General features: G+C 46.9%; 1 protein-coding gene across 1 annotated transcript in view; it reads right to left on the bottom strand.

Annotated features, from left to right (window-relative positions):
* LanB2 (laminin subunit gamma-1) overlaps positions 1 to 21,499 on the bottom strand; it is a 161,814-nt gene that overhangs the window by 33,106 nt on the left and 107,209 nt on the right. The window contains exons 5-12 of the mRNA XM_084586295.1: positions 15,520 to 15,705; positions 14,709 to 14,826; positions 11,428 to 11,672; positions 9,934 to 10,056; positions 8,972 to 9,274; positions 8,120 to 8,347; positions 5,572 to 5,757; positions 2,684 to 2,813 (exon numbers count right to left, since the gene is read on the bottom strand). Of these exons, the coding sequence (XP_084442421.1) occupies positions 2,684 to 2,813; positions 5,572 to 5,757; positions 8,120 to 8,347; positions 8,972 to 9,274; positions 9,934 to 10,056; positions 11,428 to 11,672; positions 14,709 to 14,826; positions 15,520 to 15,705 (1,519 nt within the window). The remainder of the gene's footprint in view (positions 1 to 2,683; positions 2,814 to 5,571; positions 5,758 to 8,119; positions 8,348 to 8,971; positions 9,275 to 9,933; positions 10,057 to 11,427; positions 11,673 to 14,708; positions 14,827 to 15,519; positions 15,706 to 21,499) is intronic.

Raw genomic sequence — 21,499 nt, 5'->3', positions numbered from 1 at the left:
GACCGAAGGCTTGGGACGGCTCCAGAATGGCCTGCTTCGCTGCTCAATGAGAAGAGCTTGCTGTATTTGAACTAAGTTATCATTACGTTTATAGCGTAAAAGTAACAAAATTAGACCTCTCACGAACAGCTGTGGCTTTCCCAAAGCACAGACTTCACAGCAGCCTTGATGTCAACCCCAACCCCAAGGGCACTTGTGGCACGCGGCGCAAGAAGCGAACCCTGACACCCCATTCTGTACCTAAGAAATAGTGAGAGTGCACGCTTGCGCCCATGAAGCGGCACGCAGAAGTGCACCCCTTTTCCCGATGCCTAACTTGAAGTGATACAGAAAGAGAGCCGCTTGACGAGCGTGCTCCTCGGTAGAAGCTGCACCCGAGGCGAGCAGCGGGCTGCCATTAGTATGCTGCGGATGCGCATCGCCACAAGAATCGCACTGCTAGCGTGGGTACACGGTATTCCCGTTTCTGGGATGCATAGAAACTCATCTTTTAGAATATTCGATATATTGAATTATCTATATACCCAACTATTCGAGATCCCCTTGGAGTCGATATATCCAGGATCGACTGTAGTAGAAAAAAAGGCAATAAGGCGAAGCTTTATCAAGGAATACTCGATTCAGTTAACTGGCATGTTTTTCTATATTATTTTCAACGAACCGCCACGCTAAATTCACAATAACTAGGTATTGCTTACCTATAAAGATAAATGCAAAAAACAGCGTTTGTAGTCTTCGCTAATCACCAGTTGTGCAAGGCCTCGCCATTGATTTTACTGCAAGCTTTTAAAATCCCACCAAAGCGCGTGTCGATTGCCTACTGCTCCGTTTTCACGAGGGCCGTTTGTCAAGCGCCAGACAGCACAATTTTTTCCTTGCCGAGAAGTTCATGTTGTTGGATCTCTGTGGGTCCCCCATGGGCAAGTAGGGCAGGAGCCCCTCCTCAAGTACCTTCGCACCTTCCTCGGAGCCTTGTACTGAATATGTAGGCAAGCCTAAACTAACCCCTGTTGATCCTATATCGGCTTTGTAAGGATTAACTGAACCCACACTCCTACGTTCTGCCAGTAAACGACACACGGTGGCTTAAAACAGACTGAAGAAAAGTATGTTAGAACGCCGCGGCAAATCCAAACGCGGCTGCCCATTCAAAATCGCAGTAGGCCCCATGTCAGGAGCAGTGGGCTGGAAAGTAAGCATATCCATATGCTGCCCACATTCTAACCAATTCCGGTAATTAAGGCACATGCAACATAATGCGACCTCTGCGAGGGGGAAAATGCGGCAAGATGAAATGGGGCTGTCAATACAATCGCACACTCGGTTTTAGATCGGCCATAGCGGAGCTGAACACACCAGGATGCCTACATGATACATCTTTTTAGCTAATTTTGTATTGTACGTGTTCATAAGGTACTATTGCAGATTATTATACAATAGCTCAAAGCATTTTACTCGACTACAAGAATTACTATTTATGGCAGCCACAGTCATATAATGAGTAGAAGGTCCACAAGAATAAGTGTGCGATCCCACGGCGATGCACTGGGCCACCCCTGACTTTCATACCATTTTTATGATTCGGAACATACACATGGGCTGCCTGTACTATGTTCAACAACATCCAGGCAATGAGAGCTGTCTGTGCTAGGACCAATACGGGTTCAACTTTGGAAACTGCCCACATTTTCCACAAGAAATTTTAGGTCGGCTCCTCAGATTTATCTTTTACGTCTGAGGGTCCCAGGCTGCTAACTGGGATGGCGGGCAGATAGCTCCATGTGGGGAGCATGCGAGGGCTTGCCCATGGAGAATGTGTGTGAATCCGATGTCGGTATTGGAGGCTCACAGGCTGTTTACGCCTCTGGACAGATAGGGGCACTTGGTGCCCTGCTCGCAGAGGTCGATCAGGTGGAATGTGGGCAGCCCTCCCCCCCCCTCCCCAATAGGCACTCCACATCGGTTCTAAATGGGATCGATTGGGGTGATCTGTGGGCAGCCCACAAGAGACCAATGTGGTGCCCGTAGCAGAACCCACATTGGTCGCACACGAGCTAACCCCCATCGGTTTGGAGTAGGACTGATGGCGGTAAAATGAGGACAGTTAAAAAAAAAAAACTGGGTGCCGGGCCCCCATTGCAGAAAACACATCAGCCTCACTTGGGCTGCCCCCCACCACCCACCACCCACCTCGTAACCCGCTTTATGATATATGGGCTCTTTCTCGCTCACTTCTTTAAGCCTTCGAGATGAGTAACACTGAATGCATCAGCGATAATGGACAAACAAGAGAGAGATTATTGTGAAATTTTAAATAAACGCGGCTGTACATAGGCTGATTAGGGAAGCATTCCTGCGGAACGCCGTCATATTTCGCCAATAGAAGCAACCTAGGATTGCATGCGAAGAATGTTCTGGTAGATATAGAGTGAATAGATACGAATGTAGTGCCAATGCACCTACCGTCGCTTGTGAGTAGATATTATATAGAACAGCTGACGTGCATACTTTGAAGCATGTGTGCTGGCATAGGCTGAGACGAGCCACTGGTGACAGATTGTCTGGCCAGTACAAGACAGTTCTTGTGGGCAGGTGCTTCGCGTTTCTGATGACTCTGGCCCAGGGCCACAGCGACGCAGTGAATATGCCATTATAAACATACAAATAAACAAAAAAAGCTCACGTATTGCAGTTGGCAACAGCGTTGGCATCAATGTTGTCGTTGCACTCGCATTTCTTGCACGGTACTTTGGGTCCGAAGTTTCCTTGCGGGTCACCGTAATGTCCATCGAAGCACAGGTCACACCTCCTCCCTACAGACAAGCGATGCACAAGAGGAGTGGTCGTTTGTGTTTGCACTGGCTGGTGTGGTTATCGCACTGATATTGTTCGCATTTTATTCCGTGTCCAGTTTCTAGTGGCTGCTTTTGTAAGTAAACCGAAGCAAAGCTGGAAATAAAGAGTTTTCTTATCTTCTATTCCTTCCGCTTACAGAAATACCCTGCTAGGTTCACTGGGTACACACAGAAGCTATCTGTCTGCCCTGAATCTAACCATTTTGATTGTTCGAAGTTTCCATCTACACCAGGTGAGCATCTCTCTCTCTCTTTCTCTCTCTCACGAGAGATGTACTGGAGACTTCTCTTTTTACAATGTCTATGTATTTCTTCTAATCTGCGAGCGTGATTGTTTTATTTCTCCTGTGTGTCTTAAATAATTTATTTTATTTGCTATGTACGGTGCACGGAATAACTATATTGAATTAATAATTGTCCATTTCTGCATGTGTGCGCCTTGTAACGAGTTTAACACGACTCTCTGAACAACCAACTATCCTCATTTTTCGCTTGTTAAGAGCCACATTATGTCGCACTTTTCAAAATCATGCAACACGTCCGAAGAGACCGATGTACAAGCAGTTTAATTTTGTTATGCATTTCCACATCTCTCTTTCTCTCCCTACATAAGATTATATAAATGGTTTATGGTGTTTAACACACCAAAGCAAATGAGGCTATGAGAGACGCCGTTGTGGAGGGCTCCCGAAATTTCGACCACCTGGGGTTCTTTAACGTGCACTGACATCGCACAGCACACGGGTGCCTTACTTTTCGCCTCCATGGAAATGTGGCTGGCAAGGCCGGGATTCAATCCCACATCCTTGGGCACAGTAGTCGAGCACCGTAACCACTGCGCCACTTCGGCAGGGCGCCATGTCATGTGTTTCTGTGTTCTGACACTATACGACTATTGGCGGCACAGAAAGTCCTTAACTAGCACTCTACCCAAAACCTGCCTCTACTAGCACTCTACCCCAAGCGTGTCACTATGCGGCGCTTGGTACATTTCACGGGCACCACGTGCACGCGTTGCTTGGTTTGGTGTCAGTTTTGTGATAGCCATAACAGAGGTCAGAATGAGTTTGAAGAGGGCTATAGCGTAGACTGGTGGGCGAGTTGGTATGACATTCTAGTAAAAAAGTTTTCCAGCACAAGCACGGGGGAGCAAGGAACAAAATACAGCACTGCGTCTTGTCCCTTCCTCTCTCGTGTTTGCGCTGGTGCGTTGAATTTACCTAGAATGAGAGGGCTGCGGGTTTGCCGAAGATGTTTGCGAAGTTTGTCAAATAAATTATTTCTTACACCCGTCTTGTCGCGTATCGCCGCAAAAAGGCAGGCCGGGGGGGATCATACTAAATTTTTCGTATTAGGCTGGCATATCAGTTGTTGCCTTGGACATATGTAACCATTTAATCAGCCATTGTTTTATCTTTTCCTTGTTACATATTTCTAGATATCAAACCAAAGCCCGTTTTTTTATAGGTTAGATCATCGCCTGGACATATTGACCATGTTCTTTTATTTACCTTGAACGATGTTATACCAAGTTTTGTTTAGATCAAGAAGTTATTTATGTTTAGTGATCACTTTATTTAAGGAAGCACAGCTGCCTTATTTACTTGCGTGTAGGTAGACGTGTTTTCACAAGTCTATGCTCTCGTAACACGAAGGCAAGGCGCAAACCTGGCTATAAACTCAGGAAATCAAAGGTGAACGACGTCAACGAAGGTGCGGCAACAGCTGCTTTCTGGCAGGTTTTGAGCCCTCACGGACTACGAATTTCGCTGCCACAGTTACTGCGCAAGCTTTTCCCGTGTCCCATCAAACAGATATAAAAATAACCTCGGAGCACCACGGTACAATCACTTCAACTACAGCGACAATCGTTGCAAGCACGAAGCATCTATCAGCGGCCCGTCAAGCCATTATAAAGTGGGTGACCATAATTAAGAGAATTTAATATAGAATTTCATTTATTTATGTATGCACGGAGGTGTTATAAAATTGGGTGACCGTGCGTGATAGCAAATAATTGCGGCAGATTGAGTGCACCTTTGGTAATGAGTTTTTCAAGGGGCCTTTACGCCTCCGCTTTGAACAAAGTTGCGCCACTCGCCTTGAGAGTACACGGTGGGCAGCTCAGCATTTCCACTGGTGACCAAGACGACATTGGAAATTTATTTTCTTTTGCAGTTCCCTATGATAGTTGGTTGGCTTTTACTATATGTATCGACCAATATGTGAGTAAATATGTTGAGCAAAAATCACTTGTTGGGACACATTTTTTTTACACCAAAATGTTAAGCCCTGATAGACACATCGCACAATTAGGTGAGAACCTTAGTCTGTGCAATGTTTGGATTACAGCAGCTGAGCAAAGCACCGGGTTAACCGGGGTCAGAAGATTAAACCTGGAAGAGGCCCACAATTAGTCCTACAGCGCTTAGCCAGATGGCATAGCTAGCGAGACCAAGGCGACTTTTTGGAAGAGCGTATGACTCTCATTGTTGCTTGAGTACTCATTCCGCAATTTTTGTAGCACACGACATGTCAGCAGCTCTTATTCTTTTCCATTTCGTCACTGATAGCTATTACTTCCCCATTATTGTACCAGTAAGAAACAGCCTTGTCAGGTGCACGTCGACAGTCGCCTTGGTTCCGCTGGCTAGCTGCAGTGGAGAGAAAAAACTGGTCCGCCGACAGGGCAGAAGTGTTAGCCGGCGCCACCCACCGGAATATCCCTGCGGGCACTCGAGGCAGACGACGCTCTCGTCGGGAAGGACGGCACAGGCGCCCTGGTCAGGGCATGGACACGGCTGGCAGTCGTCCGGGGTGCCCGCCAGCGCGTTGCCGTAGAAGCGCGGCGCGCAGCGCTCGCAAAACTCGCCCGCCGTGTTATGCTGGCAGATGCAGTGCCCTACGTCCACGCAGTCCCCCCGGCAGCGGCAGTTAGCGAAGGCACCACCACCGATTCGTTAATGCAAAGCGCCCACGACCAGGAAAGGAGAGCAACGAGAGCTGGCACGCAGGAGCTCATATGAACCGAGTTTTCCACTATCTCCTTTCGCAAGTATGGCCTCAGGATCCAGCACTGGTCTTGCTGGTGATATACGTATTGTGTTAGTGCATGTTATAGCAACTCCGGGACAATTATATTCTTATTAAACACGCTAAGAGGAAAACAGTCAACATGATTAATTAACTCAAAATTTGAATTAACATTCAGAATAGATTGAATTAAGAAATATTACGTATGTTATACAATGCAGTGTTATTAATGCTGCGTTGCCCGATCAAATACTACATAAGTTCATCTCGCTCTAACAGCTGCCTGAGCTCCACAACCACTCACAGTCCTTTCCTTTCCTGGCACGCAATTTGCTCATTCACATTTGCTCGTCACATGGCACTCGCACTTTGGCATCTATATTGGAATTTACAGTTTTAGCACAAATAGACCGAGGTGGTTTCCTGAGTCTCCTGTGCTTCACGTAGCTATTTACAACACTGCAGTATTGCACCCTCACATTCCGCCAAATGAAAGTGCCACGTGACTGCATTTGCCATAAACCATTAGTAGTGAGATGCAGTGGATAAAGCCATGTAAGAGCAGAATTAGACGTTTAGTTAATGTCACCTATGGTGTGACTCCAATTGCATGTTAAACCATTTAAATTCATTAGTGCTGGGATAGCAATGATATGCAATCAAGTGAACCAGTTCCAATGAATTGGAGCAAATGTTTTGCGAGTTGTTTACTTACCAAGGTGTTGAGTGAGCTATAATAATGGAGGTGCTTTTATATATTGCAACAGAACCTAATGAGTACCTTCTCAATGTAGAATCACACCATCCGTGTGGACGCTTTCTTTTTTCAGAACTTCTAATGTTAGCGACACTCAATGATTATGGCAAACAAGATATTTGAAAAAAGCGCACTGAAGCAATAAATGCCACTTTTGGATCTGCTGCAATTGCAGATACTGGGCTGTAAAGAAGACTCATGTTTTTTTTTGTTTTAACTAAATGCATGCACATGAAACCACTCTTCGACAGGCTTTCAAACGTAGAGGGTAAAGATGGCTTTAGTTTTCCAGCATTGCCAAGAAATGACTCAGAACCAGCTAATCATGCTTACATACCTCTAAACTGATAAGCTCAGCACAGCCTTTCTCCTGCTGTTTTATTATAACCAAGACTGCAATTATAACCTGACTTTATGCTCTTTCTGTAACCTATGTTCAGGTCTTCTTTCCACGCACCACTAAATTTATTCTTTATTCTTTTTCCCATGCACCATCTTGATGCACGCTGACTCCCTGGAATAGAGGTTAGCCTTGTCAGATAAAGGACTGTTTAATAGTAAATATACCCGTGCGAGAGTGTCTGGACAAAAAAGAACGAGGAAACTTCCCGATGTCACTGAAGAAACGTCTCCCATTATCCGTATGTTTTTTTTTTTTTTGTTTGTTTTTGCCCCAGTCACAAGGTCATTTTCAAAAGCGATTGAGTCGATATCCTTCAAGATTTTCAATCCCGATCGAACTCGATGGAGTTGTGTCGCTGCTACACGGCAAAACTCGAAGGTTGGTGAAATAGTTCTGGTGTTTGGCGCCAAACTTTTGTGGCGCCACTATCATTGCTTTCGGTTTTGCTTGAAGAACTAAAATTTCTTTATAAATGCAAAATAAAATATAACTGCTGCCGTTTTTAGTAACTGCAAATGTCTAGTTGTTATTCAAGGACAACGTTGTTGTTTTTTTTTTTTCTAACACATTGATGTTCATACGGCTCTGCTTTTCATTGTGTTTGCTTTTACTCGGCGGCACAGATTACAGTGATAGCACATAAATAATGTGCCTTAAAAAAGAGCGATACTATTTTAAAATTATTAAGAACATTAATATTTCACCACGCAAATTAAAGTTATAAAATAATAAAGCTTGTTCATGTTTTTGTATCATAAACGCGCTGCGCACGTGTGTGCGTGACGCTCCTCGAGTCAATGCTAGCAACTTTGTGGACATTCGAGGGCCTTCGAGATCTCGATAGGGTTCTGAGCTGCTCCGCTGACTCGATAGAGTATCGACTCAATGGTCATTGAAAACGCCCGTGTGGCAGCTTTCGAAGGCCTTGGAGTCGATAGGCAGTCGGTTCGAGGGCCTTCAAAATGCCCGTGTGAAATGTATGGAGTACCTTCCGTCAATGTAGGTCTCTGACCGGCATTCACGTCGGCGCGCAGTATAGTTAAGAATGCAGAGAGCGTGAGACAGGCTGACCGGTGTCTGGTTCACAGATGAGCGCGTGTCCGTTGCAGTTGCAGGGCACGCAGCGGGAGAACTTGCCGCCCCGCGGCGGATCGTGTCGGAAGCCTGGCGCGCAGGACTCGCAGAACTGCCCCACGTATCCCTCGGGGCAGGTGCACATTTCGACCCAGGTGGCAGCCTCGCTGCCGTACGGAGAACGCTGGGCTGACTGCAGTTGAATGTTGTCGATGAAGCCCGTGCCTGCGCGGGGCGGGGCACAAACAGTAAGTACCCAGAGGGCAGGCTCTCGCTCAATAGGTACAAAACACAGCGGTGTCCCGCAGAAAATAAAAGCAAAATATTTTTAAAACCTACTTGAAAAAAGACAAAATGCAGTAAACATGTGTGCATACGTAGTGTGCATACTATCTCCAGAAAAGAAAAATAAAGTTGGAGCACCTCACAGTGGTCAGCTGTAAAGAATCTAGCCCTGTATTTGTAATGTGCATGCGGCTGCTTTACAGCAGGCCTGCAGCCAGAAAAAAAAAAAAGCACCATTTTCTGAACAATTAATAAAGAAACCAACAAGCCGCGCGCCATGGTATTAAACTGGAAAAGACTCTATGCATCGATAATTACTAAGTGGTTTATACACCGGCACTGGTTCATTTTGCCCAAGCAACACGGGTTTAGAATTACGTATCAGTTTCTATATTACTTTTCATTCCGGGAACGTCTCTAGTTTGAAGGCTACTTTTTTCCATGCTTACACTAGTACTTTCTACGTAGCTTTCAACACTCACATGATTCAATAAAGAAATGCGACAATTGCGCAGCAAGTTGAAAGCCCCGGCCTGTGGGCCGGTGTCTCCATGCTTTCCGTACCTCGGGGCACATAAGTGGCGCGGATGCGGATAGCGGTCAGGTTGGACAGGATGCTGATGAATTCTCGCGAGCTGAGCGTCGGATTCCATCCATAGCGCGGGTCCTCGTGCAGTCGGAAGCGGTACTCCTGGTTTCGAATGGAGGGCAGCCCGTTGCCCTGACCAAAGATGTGCTGCGACACGCTGCCGTGAGCCCCTTCCAGCACGATGTCCTCCACCGACGTCTGCGGCCCATCCTCGCCAATGCGAAGCGTGAACGTCAGGTTCTGGTTGTACGAGGAACGCTGATCACCCAGGTAGCGATCTACGGAGTGACCGATGACAAGCGCACGCCACCGTCAGGCAGTCCAGTGATATACTTTGACAGTAGTGATGAGTAAACGGCCACAAACTAGAAAAAATTAGTTGTGTCTTTGCCGAAAGCAAATTGCTCGCCGCATAGGAAAAACAACACACTCAACAATACTACGCAATGCAGCACGCCAACTCTTTTCCCGTCGTTGTTCTTGTCGCATCGATCCCAAATAAAATGTTTTACAGAGCGTGCTAAGTGCGTTATCATATCATTTCTCTGTACTGACCGCAAAAAGTTTACCATGAATGAATGTAGTACACTTTCAGCCAATGGTCTCGTGCGGCACGAACACTACTGCTGGAGAAAACAAATTCCAAGACTCCATTGAGATATAACTAAGATATTTTGAGTCATCGCAATATTTATTGTGAGGAATTATGGTGCACAGGATACTGAAAAGTGTAATTCTGCCCCACTCAAGGACGCGGCCTCCTTTTGAGTTTTTGTTTATTGTGCAGCTCGTGGAAGCGAAGGGTAGCGTGGTGCTGCTCGACGCTGGCACGGGGCCGTTGTAATACTAGTAATTTGGGAATTGTTTTTCGATCATTTCCGCTTTACGCAGCAAATCATTCTAGGCATATTCCCGTATCAGTGTCTGCGTCGCTTACCGGGTGCGAGGAAGTAGACGGCCTCGTTTCCTGGCGCCGCGACGGCCAGGTGGTGGGCCGCATACTCGTGTCGGGTGTTCACGCTGCGGCCCTGCGTGTCCGCCGCCTTCCAGTGTTCCTTGTCTGCACACAAGCGCCATTGCGACTCAGTGACAGAAACGTAGCAAAACTGCAAAACTTTCGGAGTCACCCAAGAAATCTATTAACGGGCTCTTGAAGCAGATCACGGATGATGAATTTAACATTTTCCTGGGGAACCTGTGTTCCCTACTCATTGTATGTGAACGCTGCATTTTCACGTCCGAAGCAGAAAATAAACCCCCATTTCGTTTTCCTGAATCCCAACATGAAGCAACCTACATTAATGAAGTTTTTTCAGCTCTGAACTGGCTTGCAATTGCTTATCGTACTATACTGCAATGCTACTAGTTTGTGAATGTCCTTCTGTATTATTGTTCAGCTGTTCGATCACAAGCAACGACTTTTATTGTTATTTGAACGTATTTCCTGTGAAGTTGTTTATAAATTGTTTGTTCACAGTGTGCTTCTTTTGCGGGCGGTCCCTTCGACACATTTATTTTTTGCAACCTCTTCTACTTTGTTCATGCGCTTTCGTGTGCATTGAATTCATCACCACCCTTAAGCCTCAAACACACATATGAACCCTATAGAATTACCTTTATTGCATGGTCTTTCTCTTAAGCAGGGACCGACTGAGGCGACAACCCTTGGCGATGCGTCGCGCGACGACGACGCCAATGCCTGTTGCCGCTGGTGCACACCGCACGAAGCGACGGGACTCGACGACAGAGCGGCGCGTTTTCAGCGTTGCTCTGTTACCGCCGCCTCCTCGTTTGGTCAAGGGGAGTACAGTTAGGCTCGTATCCCGTTTCTAACACCAAAGAGCAGTGCGATGAGAATACTGCTGAAAAGTCTGGTAACGCGTCACCTTTCTAAGGGACAGAGCGCAGTGATGCACTACACTGTGATTCAGATTTGCATTGCAAGAAGTAACGTTCTTTCCCCTCCTTTCGAAAAATAACAATATACTGCTACCTTTGTTTATCTTTAATCACCCCACCAAACATTTGCTGAATTGTCTCAATACACTCACACACATGCACGGATCTGACGAGGAGAGCGTCTGCACATTCTTCGCTCAAACCGGAAAAGGAAACCAAACTTCACTCGTAAAAAATGCGAGCTGCTTCCGGGCGACTGGCGAAATTTTCTAAAAACCGAGAACTTGAGTGACAGCGACAAGCGGCAATGCTTTGGCGTCCCTCAGCCAACCGCGCGACAGCGCATGTCGCCGCGAATTGTCGCTGAAGCATCGGTTAATAAAACACAAATGAAATGAAATCTCTGCATGAAATCTCAGCGCTAGGACTGCATCCCCGTTGCGAACCAAAGCTGCGTCGAAGGGATAAGTGGAGAGGTAGATGGCATAAAGACCGCGGTGCATCCCGGGAGAGTTTAGAGCGTCCTACTTACCCCGTGCGAAGGTGCTGAGTAGGCTGTAGCGAGAGTACCCGGGCGCGCTCTGACACACAGCCGAGTGGCCAAAGCAGAAGCAGGGCGTGCAGCCGAACTCGTTGTCGCGCTGCAGGTTGAAGAAGCCGGGCTTACAGCGGTCGCACTGGCGGCCCTCAACGTTGGCCTTGCAGCGGCACACGCCAGTTTCCGAGTTGCACGACGGCGGGCTGTCAACGCTGCCAGCTTGGCTGCAGCCGCACAGCCTGCGAACGCGCACCGCAGCGGCATCACAAAGGGCTGCTCCCCCAAGTGAGGAATGTCCAGAAAGTGCAAATATTGCAGGCGCCGAAAGCCGTAGCAGCAGTGGTGATATGCTCGCACTTCTAACTCTCGAAGCGAATGTACTGTTAGATAGTACCGTTCCACTTACCGGTGACACCAGTTGTCGGGACAGAAATGCGACCAGCGCGAAAGAGAGCACTCTGATTGCTTCTTCGAACACGTGCACACGCCTCGTCCCTCTCAATGTATTTGTCACAAATTAATACAATATTGATTCAGAAAGGAAGGCTCGAAGCCATTAGGCGGGGATGGGAGGAGAACAGGAAGATAACAGCAAAAAAAAAAAAAAGAGAGACAAAGTGACGGGCCCGAGGAAACCTTTCATGCGGAAACTAAATGCTAAAAGAAATCGCCCCAAGACAACGCTGAAAAGTTGGAAGAGGTCTTTTCCCGACTTTTTAGCGCAGTGGGCGATCAGTACCATCACAAGAAGGCAGTCCTTTTTAATTCATGCTCAGGCTAACTGGTAAACAGCAGCTGTAATGTCAGCCAACGTTCTAAAGGCGGCTGAGCGTAATGAACGTCACCTCTAAATTGGGCCCGAGGCAGGGTGTAAACTGAAGGTCTCGCCAAGTGCCAGCGCGCATACATATGCTCTTTTGCCGCAGTAGCACCACAGGTCCAATGCTATCAACACGCAAAGCGTTCTCTTTTCAGCACTCGCGTGCAACACACACGTTACGTTTCCCGGGTGTCACACGGGCATTTCAAAGGCCCTCGAACCGATCGCCTATCGACCCGAAGGCCTTGAGAAAAGTCCTAGGATTCTGAAGGATAAGGAAATTCCTAGCAAGCGCACAAGACATATGACAGCATTTCATCGCGTTGCAAGGCATCAGTACACACGCCGGCGGTTTTTCTCGTAGTGCGGCTATTTGCTTTCGCATTAAAATTCACTTGCCGAGATTTTCTAGGTACGGAGTTTAAGATACAAGAAAACACTTGGGAATAAGAGTTACTGCAAATCATCTTAGAAATCTGCGATTCGCTGATGACACTGCCTTGCTAAGCAACTCACAAAAAAAGAAAGAAACAAAGAAGTCTGGATATGCAAACTAGAACGGAACAGTATGCAAAAAAAATAAAGTGATACTGACAGGCTCATGAACGAGCAACGATTTACAACAGGCGCTCGAAATCGCAACAGATAGAATAAGGATGGGATGAAGTACATTTGGCATGTACTTATAGATCTTATGTGCGGCGGTTTGCCAGCATACTTCGAGAGTAAAATATATAACAGCTTCATCGTACTGGTATACTCACCTATGGAGGCAGAAACGTAGGGGCTAATGAAAAGGGTAGAGTTCAAACATGGGGAGAACGCTGTGAACAATGAGGGGGAGGAAGGGAGGGGGGAGGGACAATAGTTAGTGAGTTTTAGAATAGTGGGAATCTACCGGTTAAGGGAAAATGGTAATTGAGGGGAGACAATGCTCACGCCCGGGATGCTTCACCAAAAGGTCGGGGGCTTCGGCAGTCATTCTGGCATGCGCCATATATGCATGCATGCGCACTCGCGCCCCACTATTCCTCTATGCCCTCAGCCGATATGGTCCCCCAATTCTAAACCTCGCCATTAACAGACAGGAAATGAGCAGAGTTGCTCAGGGATCAAACGCGAGTTAATAACATTCTGGCTGAAATCAAGAAGAAATGGGCATGAACAGCGCCCGTAATGCAAACGCATTACATGCCTAATAACCGATGATCGTAGTTCAGTTTATCCGTCAGGTGGCGATGAGAGGTTAACTATTTATTTACAACATAAAAAAAAAACAAGAAGTAAGCAAGGTGAAAAGAATTTACAACATGACTAAACCATTGATCAGACGAATTCAGCCACGGCTCAAACCAGAGCGCTTACTTTTAAGCCCTATGTATCCGCCCTAAGCAGGCACAGCAACCAGTCAGATAACAGGCGATGCTTCTCATTAGTAAATGGTTAGGAAAAATAAAAGCAACCTTTCCGCCAACTAATCAAAGATAGGAGAAAAAAATATTGATTAATCAATGGTCGGGGTAAGGAAAACTAGCAACAAAATTTAGTTACAACTGCATGCACCTGCAAACATTGTGGGCGCCGTAGAGAGCTCCCTTCCGAAAAGACATCTGGACAGGAAGGGCGGAAAGGGACGGAGCGGGTGCAGTGGCAGCGGCACCGCCTACAAATTCTTCAAAAATTATGTTCACCGAAAAAAAAAAAAAAAAAAAAAACCTAAACATAAGTTGATATAGGTAAATAAAAAAGTCATCAAATTAAAATGAAATAAAAACCGATAAGAAAATTAGGACAAGCAGCGCCCGCAGGCGACCCGTCGTTGCAAGAAGCGCGTCACTAGCGTCAGTTAAATGTGTTCTTAATTCTAGGTGACAGGAAGGCTTATCTACCGCCATATTTTCTATCGAAACACTGTTATATCGAACTACTTCGCGATACCCTTAGAGTTCGATATATCATTGTTGGACTGAATAAAGCTATATAAATGGAATGATTCATTGTTTCAATGTGACTTCGCTACGCAGCAGCAGTACCCGACAGATACCAGTTGGTCGTGAGAAAAGGATATGCGGCGCCTTTTGTGCGCAGAGTTGATTGGTTGGTTCACAGAGTTTACGTCCCAAAGCGTCCCCAGAATATGAGGGACGCCATAGTGTGGCGGGCTCCGAATAGTTTCGACCACCTGGGGTTCTTTAACGTGCACTGACATCGCACAGCACACAGGTGCCTTGTTCTTCACATACAGCTACGGCTGGGATTTAAATCCTCGTCCTTGGCTTCAGCAGTCGAGCGCCCCAATCAAGGCACCACCACGCGTGGGGCGAATGCAGGATTGGAGCAACTAACAACGAACGAAGTTCCGGACACTAAAAGCATCCTGCGTGATCGGGAAATGAAAACGTGCCCCTCTTCACATTTGATGCTGACGATGTGACCAACGGCCCGCAGCGCTTACCTGCAGCCGTCTTCTGAGAAGTCGTAGAAGTTTGGAGCGCAGCGGTCGCAACGCTGCCCTTCGACTCCCGGCTTGCAAGGACACTGGCCCTTGCTGTTGCACTGAAGCATCCGGGAGCCTGTGCGCGAGGAAGAGGGAGTAATGCGTGCACTCGGTAAATAAGGGAACCTAATAACCCCGGGAAGCTTATGTCGTTTGTGAACATTATAACCTATTATTTATATACTTCAGTATGCAGAATTCAGATAGTAAAAAAAAAAAAAGAAAGAAAAGGAAAAAAAAAGCGGTGGCAAAACTTGATATCCGTTCCAGGAGGGATGAAATTGTAGGAATCATTCACGTTAAGGGGATCCAAAGAGCGTCAGTAAAGCTTCCAGAAATGACAACTCCAACTACAGTTAAGTTTTTGTTTCAATGTGAAAACAGCGCTATATGCTCTGCGAACAAAATATATTGGGGCGTACGGTAAAAAAAAAAAAAAAAAAAGCATCGAGCCGCATACTGGATAGATTCTTTTCCGTTGCATTCGGTTTCATATTACGAATTTTCCTCCGTAACCATATCCATATAAGGCTGATGGTGCCGTGATAGCTTGGCGCAGCTCAAGCCAGCGACGGAGGGCAAGAAAACAAGATTTGGGCCATAACTGATCTGGAAATAAATTGCGCTTAAATGCTAACCCGGCTTTGAGTACGAAGCATAGCATTAGCATAGGGCAATTACGACCGTATACATGCAAGTCAAGCGCACGTAGCCACCAGAAACACTTTGCTAGGCGGCCACATTCGCAGAAGGATGGGAGGCCACTCACCGACGGAGTCGCAATTGCAGGGCATGCATCGTCCGTCGCTGTTCTGGTAGTAGTTCTCACGGCAGCGCTCGCAGTTGGGGCCGTCAGTGTTGTCCGAACAGTTCACGCAGTGGCCGCCGTGGCCCGTGCGCTCGAACAGCTCCTGGTCGAAGTAGCACTTGCGCGAACGGCCGTTGCAGTTGCACGCTGCGGATACGACAGAAGATCAAGGCACCACAGGGACGTTTGCGCCCGTGCTCGACGAACAACTGATGAGGAGCAGCTTAGTAATGTGGACGAACAACAGGGACTGCGTGTGGAGAGAAGCCGCTGAAAGGAACTATTAACGCGATAGTGCCATACCTTAACGAGGAGCTTAAAGGGCAACTCCGGTGGTGTTTTATTCATTCTGAGATACTGATTGCATCACATTCCTCGGCGTCCCCTGCCCCTATGTAGGACTGTTTTCTACATATTACCGGACTGGAACTGTTTTCATGGCTAGAAACGATGTTCTGGTTGACGAATCGATGACGTCACGTATAGTGTTGGAAAAATACTCGCACGCGCATCGAATGGCGGAAATAGACTGGAAGTCACGACGCAGTTGATAAAATGGCTATGACATGATCTAATGCAGACCTCAAAATCTGTTGTTCACGCCAGGGGTGGACAGTAAACCTATGTATAATGTTTGTGATGTCGCAAACGCAGTGTTGCCCGCAGAAATCGACTGTGCAGAGGCTACAAAAACGGCGCGTTTTAAAATCGGGTTGCGCGTGAATGAGTTATTGCACCGCTTAGAAATTTAGTGCAGTGTTCCAGGAAGGAGAGGTAAGTCTGCAACAAAAGTTTTGTCAGAATACACGTATGTCGAAAAACCCTTCGAAATTGCCCTTCAGTTTAACCTTTTTGTGCTTGTTCGCGCGCGCGCGCACCGACACGCGATTTCGTTTCGCTTTTCTTACCTTAATTTATACTCTGGTCATGTGATACAAGCGTCTGAATGCGATTTAGTGCCATTTTCTTGATTCGTGCATTATCGAATCCCCTGGGACCCGCTGGCAGAGAACAATGGGCCCGCCTATCTACGCGGCTACAGGCTACTATTGTGTCAGGAGAACTGCCCAAGAGAGGGTCTGTCTAATTGGCGACGAGCCCAGTGATTAAGAAGGGATGTTCTCGAGAACCTAAGGGTTGTCGTCGTGAGCCTCTAATTGGGAGCGCTCTAGCGGCTGCATGTAATCGGTACTCTAAAATTTTGTCCGTCTTCACTCTATAGCCATGCTATCCTGATACATAAAGTTTTCGTTTTTCAACATCTGAGTCTTTGTCGTCAGCGGGTCGGGTCGAGCCAACCTTTCCCCTGAAGTCATGCTGACTCATCCCGACTCGACGGTCGTTTAGCTCGTCATAAGCCAGACAGCTGGTTTTCAGTCCAATAGGCCGATTCGACCCGATTCGAGGGTAATAGCGGGGCGCGAGTGCCCATGCTCAGAGTTAATGACACCCCCCTTCATTGCAGCATTCTACGCGTGCGCATTGTCGCCCCGCTATACCCTATTTTTTTAATCGTCACTATTAATGGTGACCCCTTCCCACAGCTTAGCTGAATAATAGTTTTTCCGACTGAGCTGTGTGGGAAAATCTCATTTCTTCAAGGGAACTTGCGAAAATTGCACGAGTTACTTTCTACGCTTAAAGTCGGTTTTCGAGGACGAAAACAGGGTTCGAGACGTGAAAGTGTCTCTGGTCACTGTAATGGAAGGCCATCACAATTTTCAGTTTTGGCCGTCTGGATTCGTTGTTCTTACCACAAGAACAGCAGCTGATGCTTCTACGAAATCGGAACGAAGTATGCCAGAGGCGATTTTTCTGATACGATAGAGACACGTATTACAACAGGGTTCAATGGAAATGCAGATTCGGCTGAGTCAATCAGGAAAGCCTCAAAACGGGGAGACAAGATGAAACGATCCTGTTATGTGCCTCATGCTATCTTACGCGAACCCATGAAGAACAGGAAAACCGCCAGACGAACTGGCGTCCGCCGGGGTTCTAACCTAGCGTTCAAGGACAGTTGGACAGAGCTTATCGCGTATGTCTTCTCCCTAGCAGAGCGACGCGTCCTTAGCCAAAGCAACCTTGCCTTAACAGACAGAGGTACGCCGATGGAAGATCGTTGCCCAGCTGGTCGACCGCCCACTTGTCCGACGAAAGTAAGAGGCCGTAATGGATATGTGAAACCACGCTCCGAACGTGTACGAAGGGCGCGTCGAGTATTCGCGCTGTGTCCGCACGTGCCTGGCAGACACCCACGATTCCGACGACGCAGTCCGCCCGTCTCGACTTCGCTAGGGTTCTCCGCCGTGCGGGTGAATCACGGGCGGTGGTGGCGCCTTCCCTCTCCGGACTTGCCTTCGTAGCGTTTGCGGCTGCTCCCTGTGTCGCCCACCGATCCGTCCGGCAACGCGACGCAGCCAAGGATGGACCTGTCCTGACACCCGCCCCACGCTAGTCGCCCTCCCCCGTAACCTATTTGCGCAACGCGGGCTACTGGCGCTGTTCGGGCCGGTCGCTGTTGAGCAGGAAAAGTCTTGCCCGCAGACTGACGCAGGTGCGCAGTGCCGACTAAACATATCGATGCGTAGGAAGGGGCCAGCAGGGGCAAGAAAAGGAGTAAAAGGAGCCACACTCGGCCAATAGACAAGCACTTATTCGAGAATCCAGCGATGCAAGCAAGCACATAGAAATAGAGGCCCATATTTCATATCATCATTCATATGTAACGCTGGTTGAAAAAAGACACCTGTTTATTCACCGGGTGAGTAACTAAGAGGGGAGGTATCCTTGATTAGGCCTCCTACTATTGCATTGCAAAGAGCTGTCGAAACCTGGCGTGTTTCAGATTCGGCACGTTAGGTTTCAGCGCCACTTATTTGTACATTTTCCCCTATAGTTGCAACGCATATTGTTCAAAATATGCACTATGTAAACGTATTTTGATTTTTACAGCACCTTTTATGAATGGTACGCAAAAGGGATTTTTAAAATTCTGCACGCACGCACCGTACATCGCACTATCCCTACGTCGCGGCATGCTTTTAGTCTTCTTCGTTAAGAATGGCAGCAGTAGCAGTGGCAATGAGACTGTCTTGTCCGCTGATATACGAAACATAGTAACAGCCTGAAATGGTACAACCAGGCCATAAGAAACATATCTGTGCGAGGCGGAACGAGTCACGGATTTAAAAAAAAAAAAAAAAAAAAAGCGGAACAAGAGAGAAATCGTCTTAAAGGCCGACTATATAGTTTCTCAAGCTAAGTGTACCAGCCCGAAGTGCGTTTGTCATCTGTTTCCGCGTATCTGTCTACCAAATCTATTTTAGGACACTTGACGGTCGTTCTTGCAGCGGCCGAGTGTTGTTTTTGCGCAACCGTACCAGAACTGCTGAGCATGCCAAGCAGAAGCCGCCCAACTTGCACTACTAAGGCACGATAGAGTGCAGCTGTGCATGTGCTGCCATAATTTAGTGCTTACGCCCTACCTACGTCCAGAAGAGCAAAAAAAACAAAATCGTTAGTACAAAGAATGCGTAGAAAATAGCGCGAACAAAGTTATGTATGCGGTTAAAGCGGGCCGTGAACTAGTAGTTACTTTGGAGACGTGCAAGCACAACGGGGATAGACAATTTGGGCGCAGCAACCTTGAGATCGCCCGAAAAGTAAATATCGCTGCTGAGATAAGATCTTCAATTACATAGGGTAGCTGTCACTGTTCTTGCTTCACTAAAGCTTTATGAAGCTGCCGCTTCGGAAACGTAGTAAAAGAAGACCTTAATAAGGCATAACATAATCGGCACGAATTTTACAGAAAATGCATTATTTGGAAAACTCGCATATAGGATGCTTACCAGAAGCCTTCGAACTGCAGAGGACATAATTTGTAATAAAGGCAATCATTACGATAAAACAAGTGCAGTGTTACTGACAGGAAAGACATAGGATTAAAAGCGACGGAGACGCGCGAAGTGGGCCCTGCATTTAATTCATTCAAGTTAATCCCCTAAAATTTGGGCAACAGGTGCACTAAACGCACGAGGAAGAAGAGCGTGATAGTTCAACTATTAGCACTTGCACTGCGGCAACGGAAACTGCTGATGCCCGCGATACATCGATCGTCGAGATATGGTTTGATATAATGCAGAATTCGTGTGGAGAATTCGCCAAGTCTGGCACTAATAACGGTGAATCGCACACTCGGCCAGTATAGACAAGCACTTATTCGAGAATCCAGCGATGCAAGCAAGCACTTAGAAATAGAGGCGCATATTTCATATCATCATTCATATACAACGCTGGTTGAAAAAACGCGTTTTGAATCAAGCTGAGACAATGTCTGAAAGCAGCCACTTTATTTACTGGCTTTAAGCATTTAGGCTTCGCAGAAAAATCTACTTCAGCCAGTATTCTCCCCTCGAAGGAAATTATAATTCATGCATGCGAATTTTTAGTACAGTTGATACCTCACGTCTGTAAATGAAGTACAGTGAGTTCCAAATTAGGCTTTAAGAATAGTTTTAGAAACAAATAATACGCAGTAAGCGAACGTCATTTGCTTTCACGCGTGACATGCAACCTGGGCGGACACAATGTACGAATGTAATCGATGTGGTTAACCTAACTAAATAAAAACAGTTGTTAAGCTTTTCGTCACTGCAGAGTGCGTACACTGCATCTTTATACTGCATTTACTACATTTCTCGTGGCAAACCTGTATTCCGAGATTTTCGCCACCAAATTTCCAACTTGGCCCGCGTAATTACGCATGCAAGATCCTTCCTGATGTGATGCAGCTGTTGCACATGGTTTCAGTCTGCCAGCGGCGCACACCAATGGGTCAACTTAAACACTACTTCAATTTTATTTTCGGCTAGCGCAATCGTAGAAATGCCATACGCTAAAGTTGCGTCACATCAGGGAGAGCTTCACACCGGTCTTCACCGCTTTGAATGCGTAATCACGCGGAATAGGTACGAAATATGGAGTCAAGTACAATGGAACATGAGTGCACTGACAAAGTTTTACTAAATACGATCGGAATATATGACCGCTTCCAACATTCCCATGTAAGCATGCACGCCAGATGCAGTCGCTAAAGAGATAGTCAACAAATTTGAGCTAACCAGAAGATAGACAATGACACTTACGTGACATTCATGGCCACATTATTTGTATAATACCTGCTTTCACACGTTGCTCACCTCTCATCGGTTGTCTTTAAATGTTCCGTAATGTCGAATTTTGAACAACTTGTGCAAAATTGGCGCGCATAAATAAATAAGTAACCATGATTTCGAAGGATTGCTGAAGAGTGCGGGGAAGTTATACACCACACCACTAAGTGACGGTTACGCACTAAAAGAACCTCCCTTCTTGTAGACCTTCTTCACTGTGCCACTGCGGAGCCTACACAAAGGGAACAAATTGGGCGTTGTGCACCATGAGTATGTTTTGCCCGTCCTTTTAGCCACTTTCTCACTCTACTATAAAATTACTTTTCTTAATGTGTATAATCAAGCATCCCTCAATCTATCCCTCTCTCCATCCCTCTCCTCCCTCCCTCCCTCCCTCCCTCTTTTTGCGTCTGAGCAGATAACCGTGTCCTGTGGTCCGCTAACACCGGCCTCCTGCCCTAGTTCTGCATCCAGCCCGTGTTTGGACGACCTCGGGTAATTTCGACGATATAAGTTGTCTAACAAGAGATTGCAGCTGAAAACAAAACAATAAATAAAAACTACGGACATTTACAACGGTTTGTGCCGTTTAGTTGATACAAACACGACCAACTGCTCGATCGAGAAAGAATCCAAAGCGGAACGCACAGGTGCGAGAACCAAGAGAAAAGAGAGGTGCGTAGGCGGGTCGAGAAGCGGCAGCTCCTCCGTCGCCCTCCGCCCCTCCGAGGCGCCCCGCAAGCCGAGCACGAACCAAAAGCCAA

Source organism: Amblyomma maculatum, unplaced genomic scaffold, assembly GCF_055883805.1.
Source record: "Amblyomma maculatum isolate TAMU_Amacu unplaced genomic scaffold, ASM5588380v1 scaffold_18, whole genome shotgun sequence".
Classification (NCBI taxonomy): Eukaryota; Metazoa; Arthropoda; class Arachnida; order Ixodida; family Ixodidae; genus Amblyomma; species Amblyomma maculatum.
The sequence above is the reverse complement of the archived record's forward strand: the minus strand, read 5'-3'. Positions and strand labels throughout refer to the sequence as shown.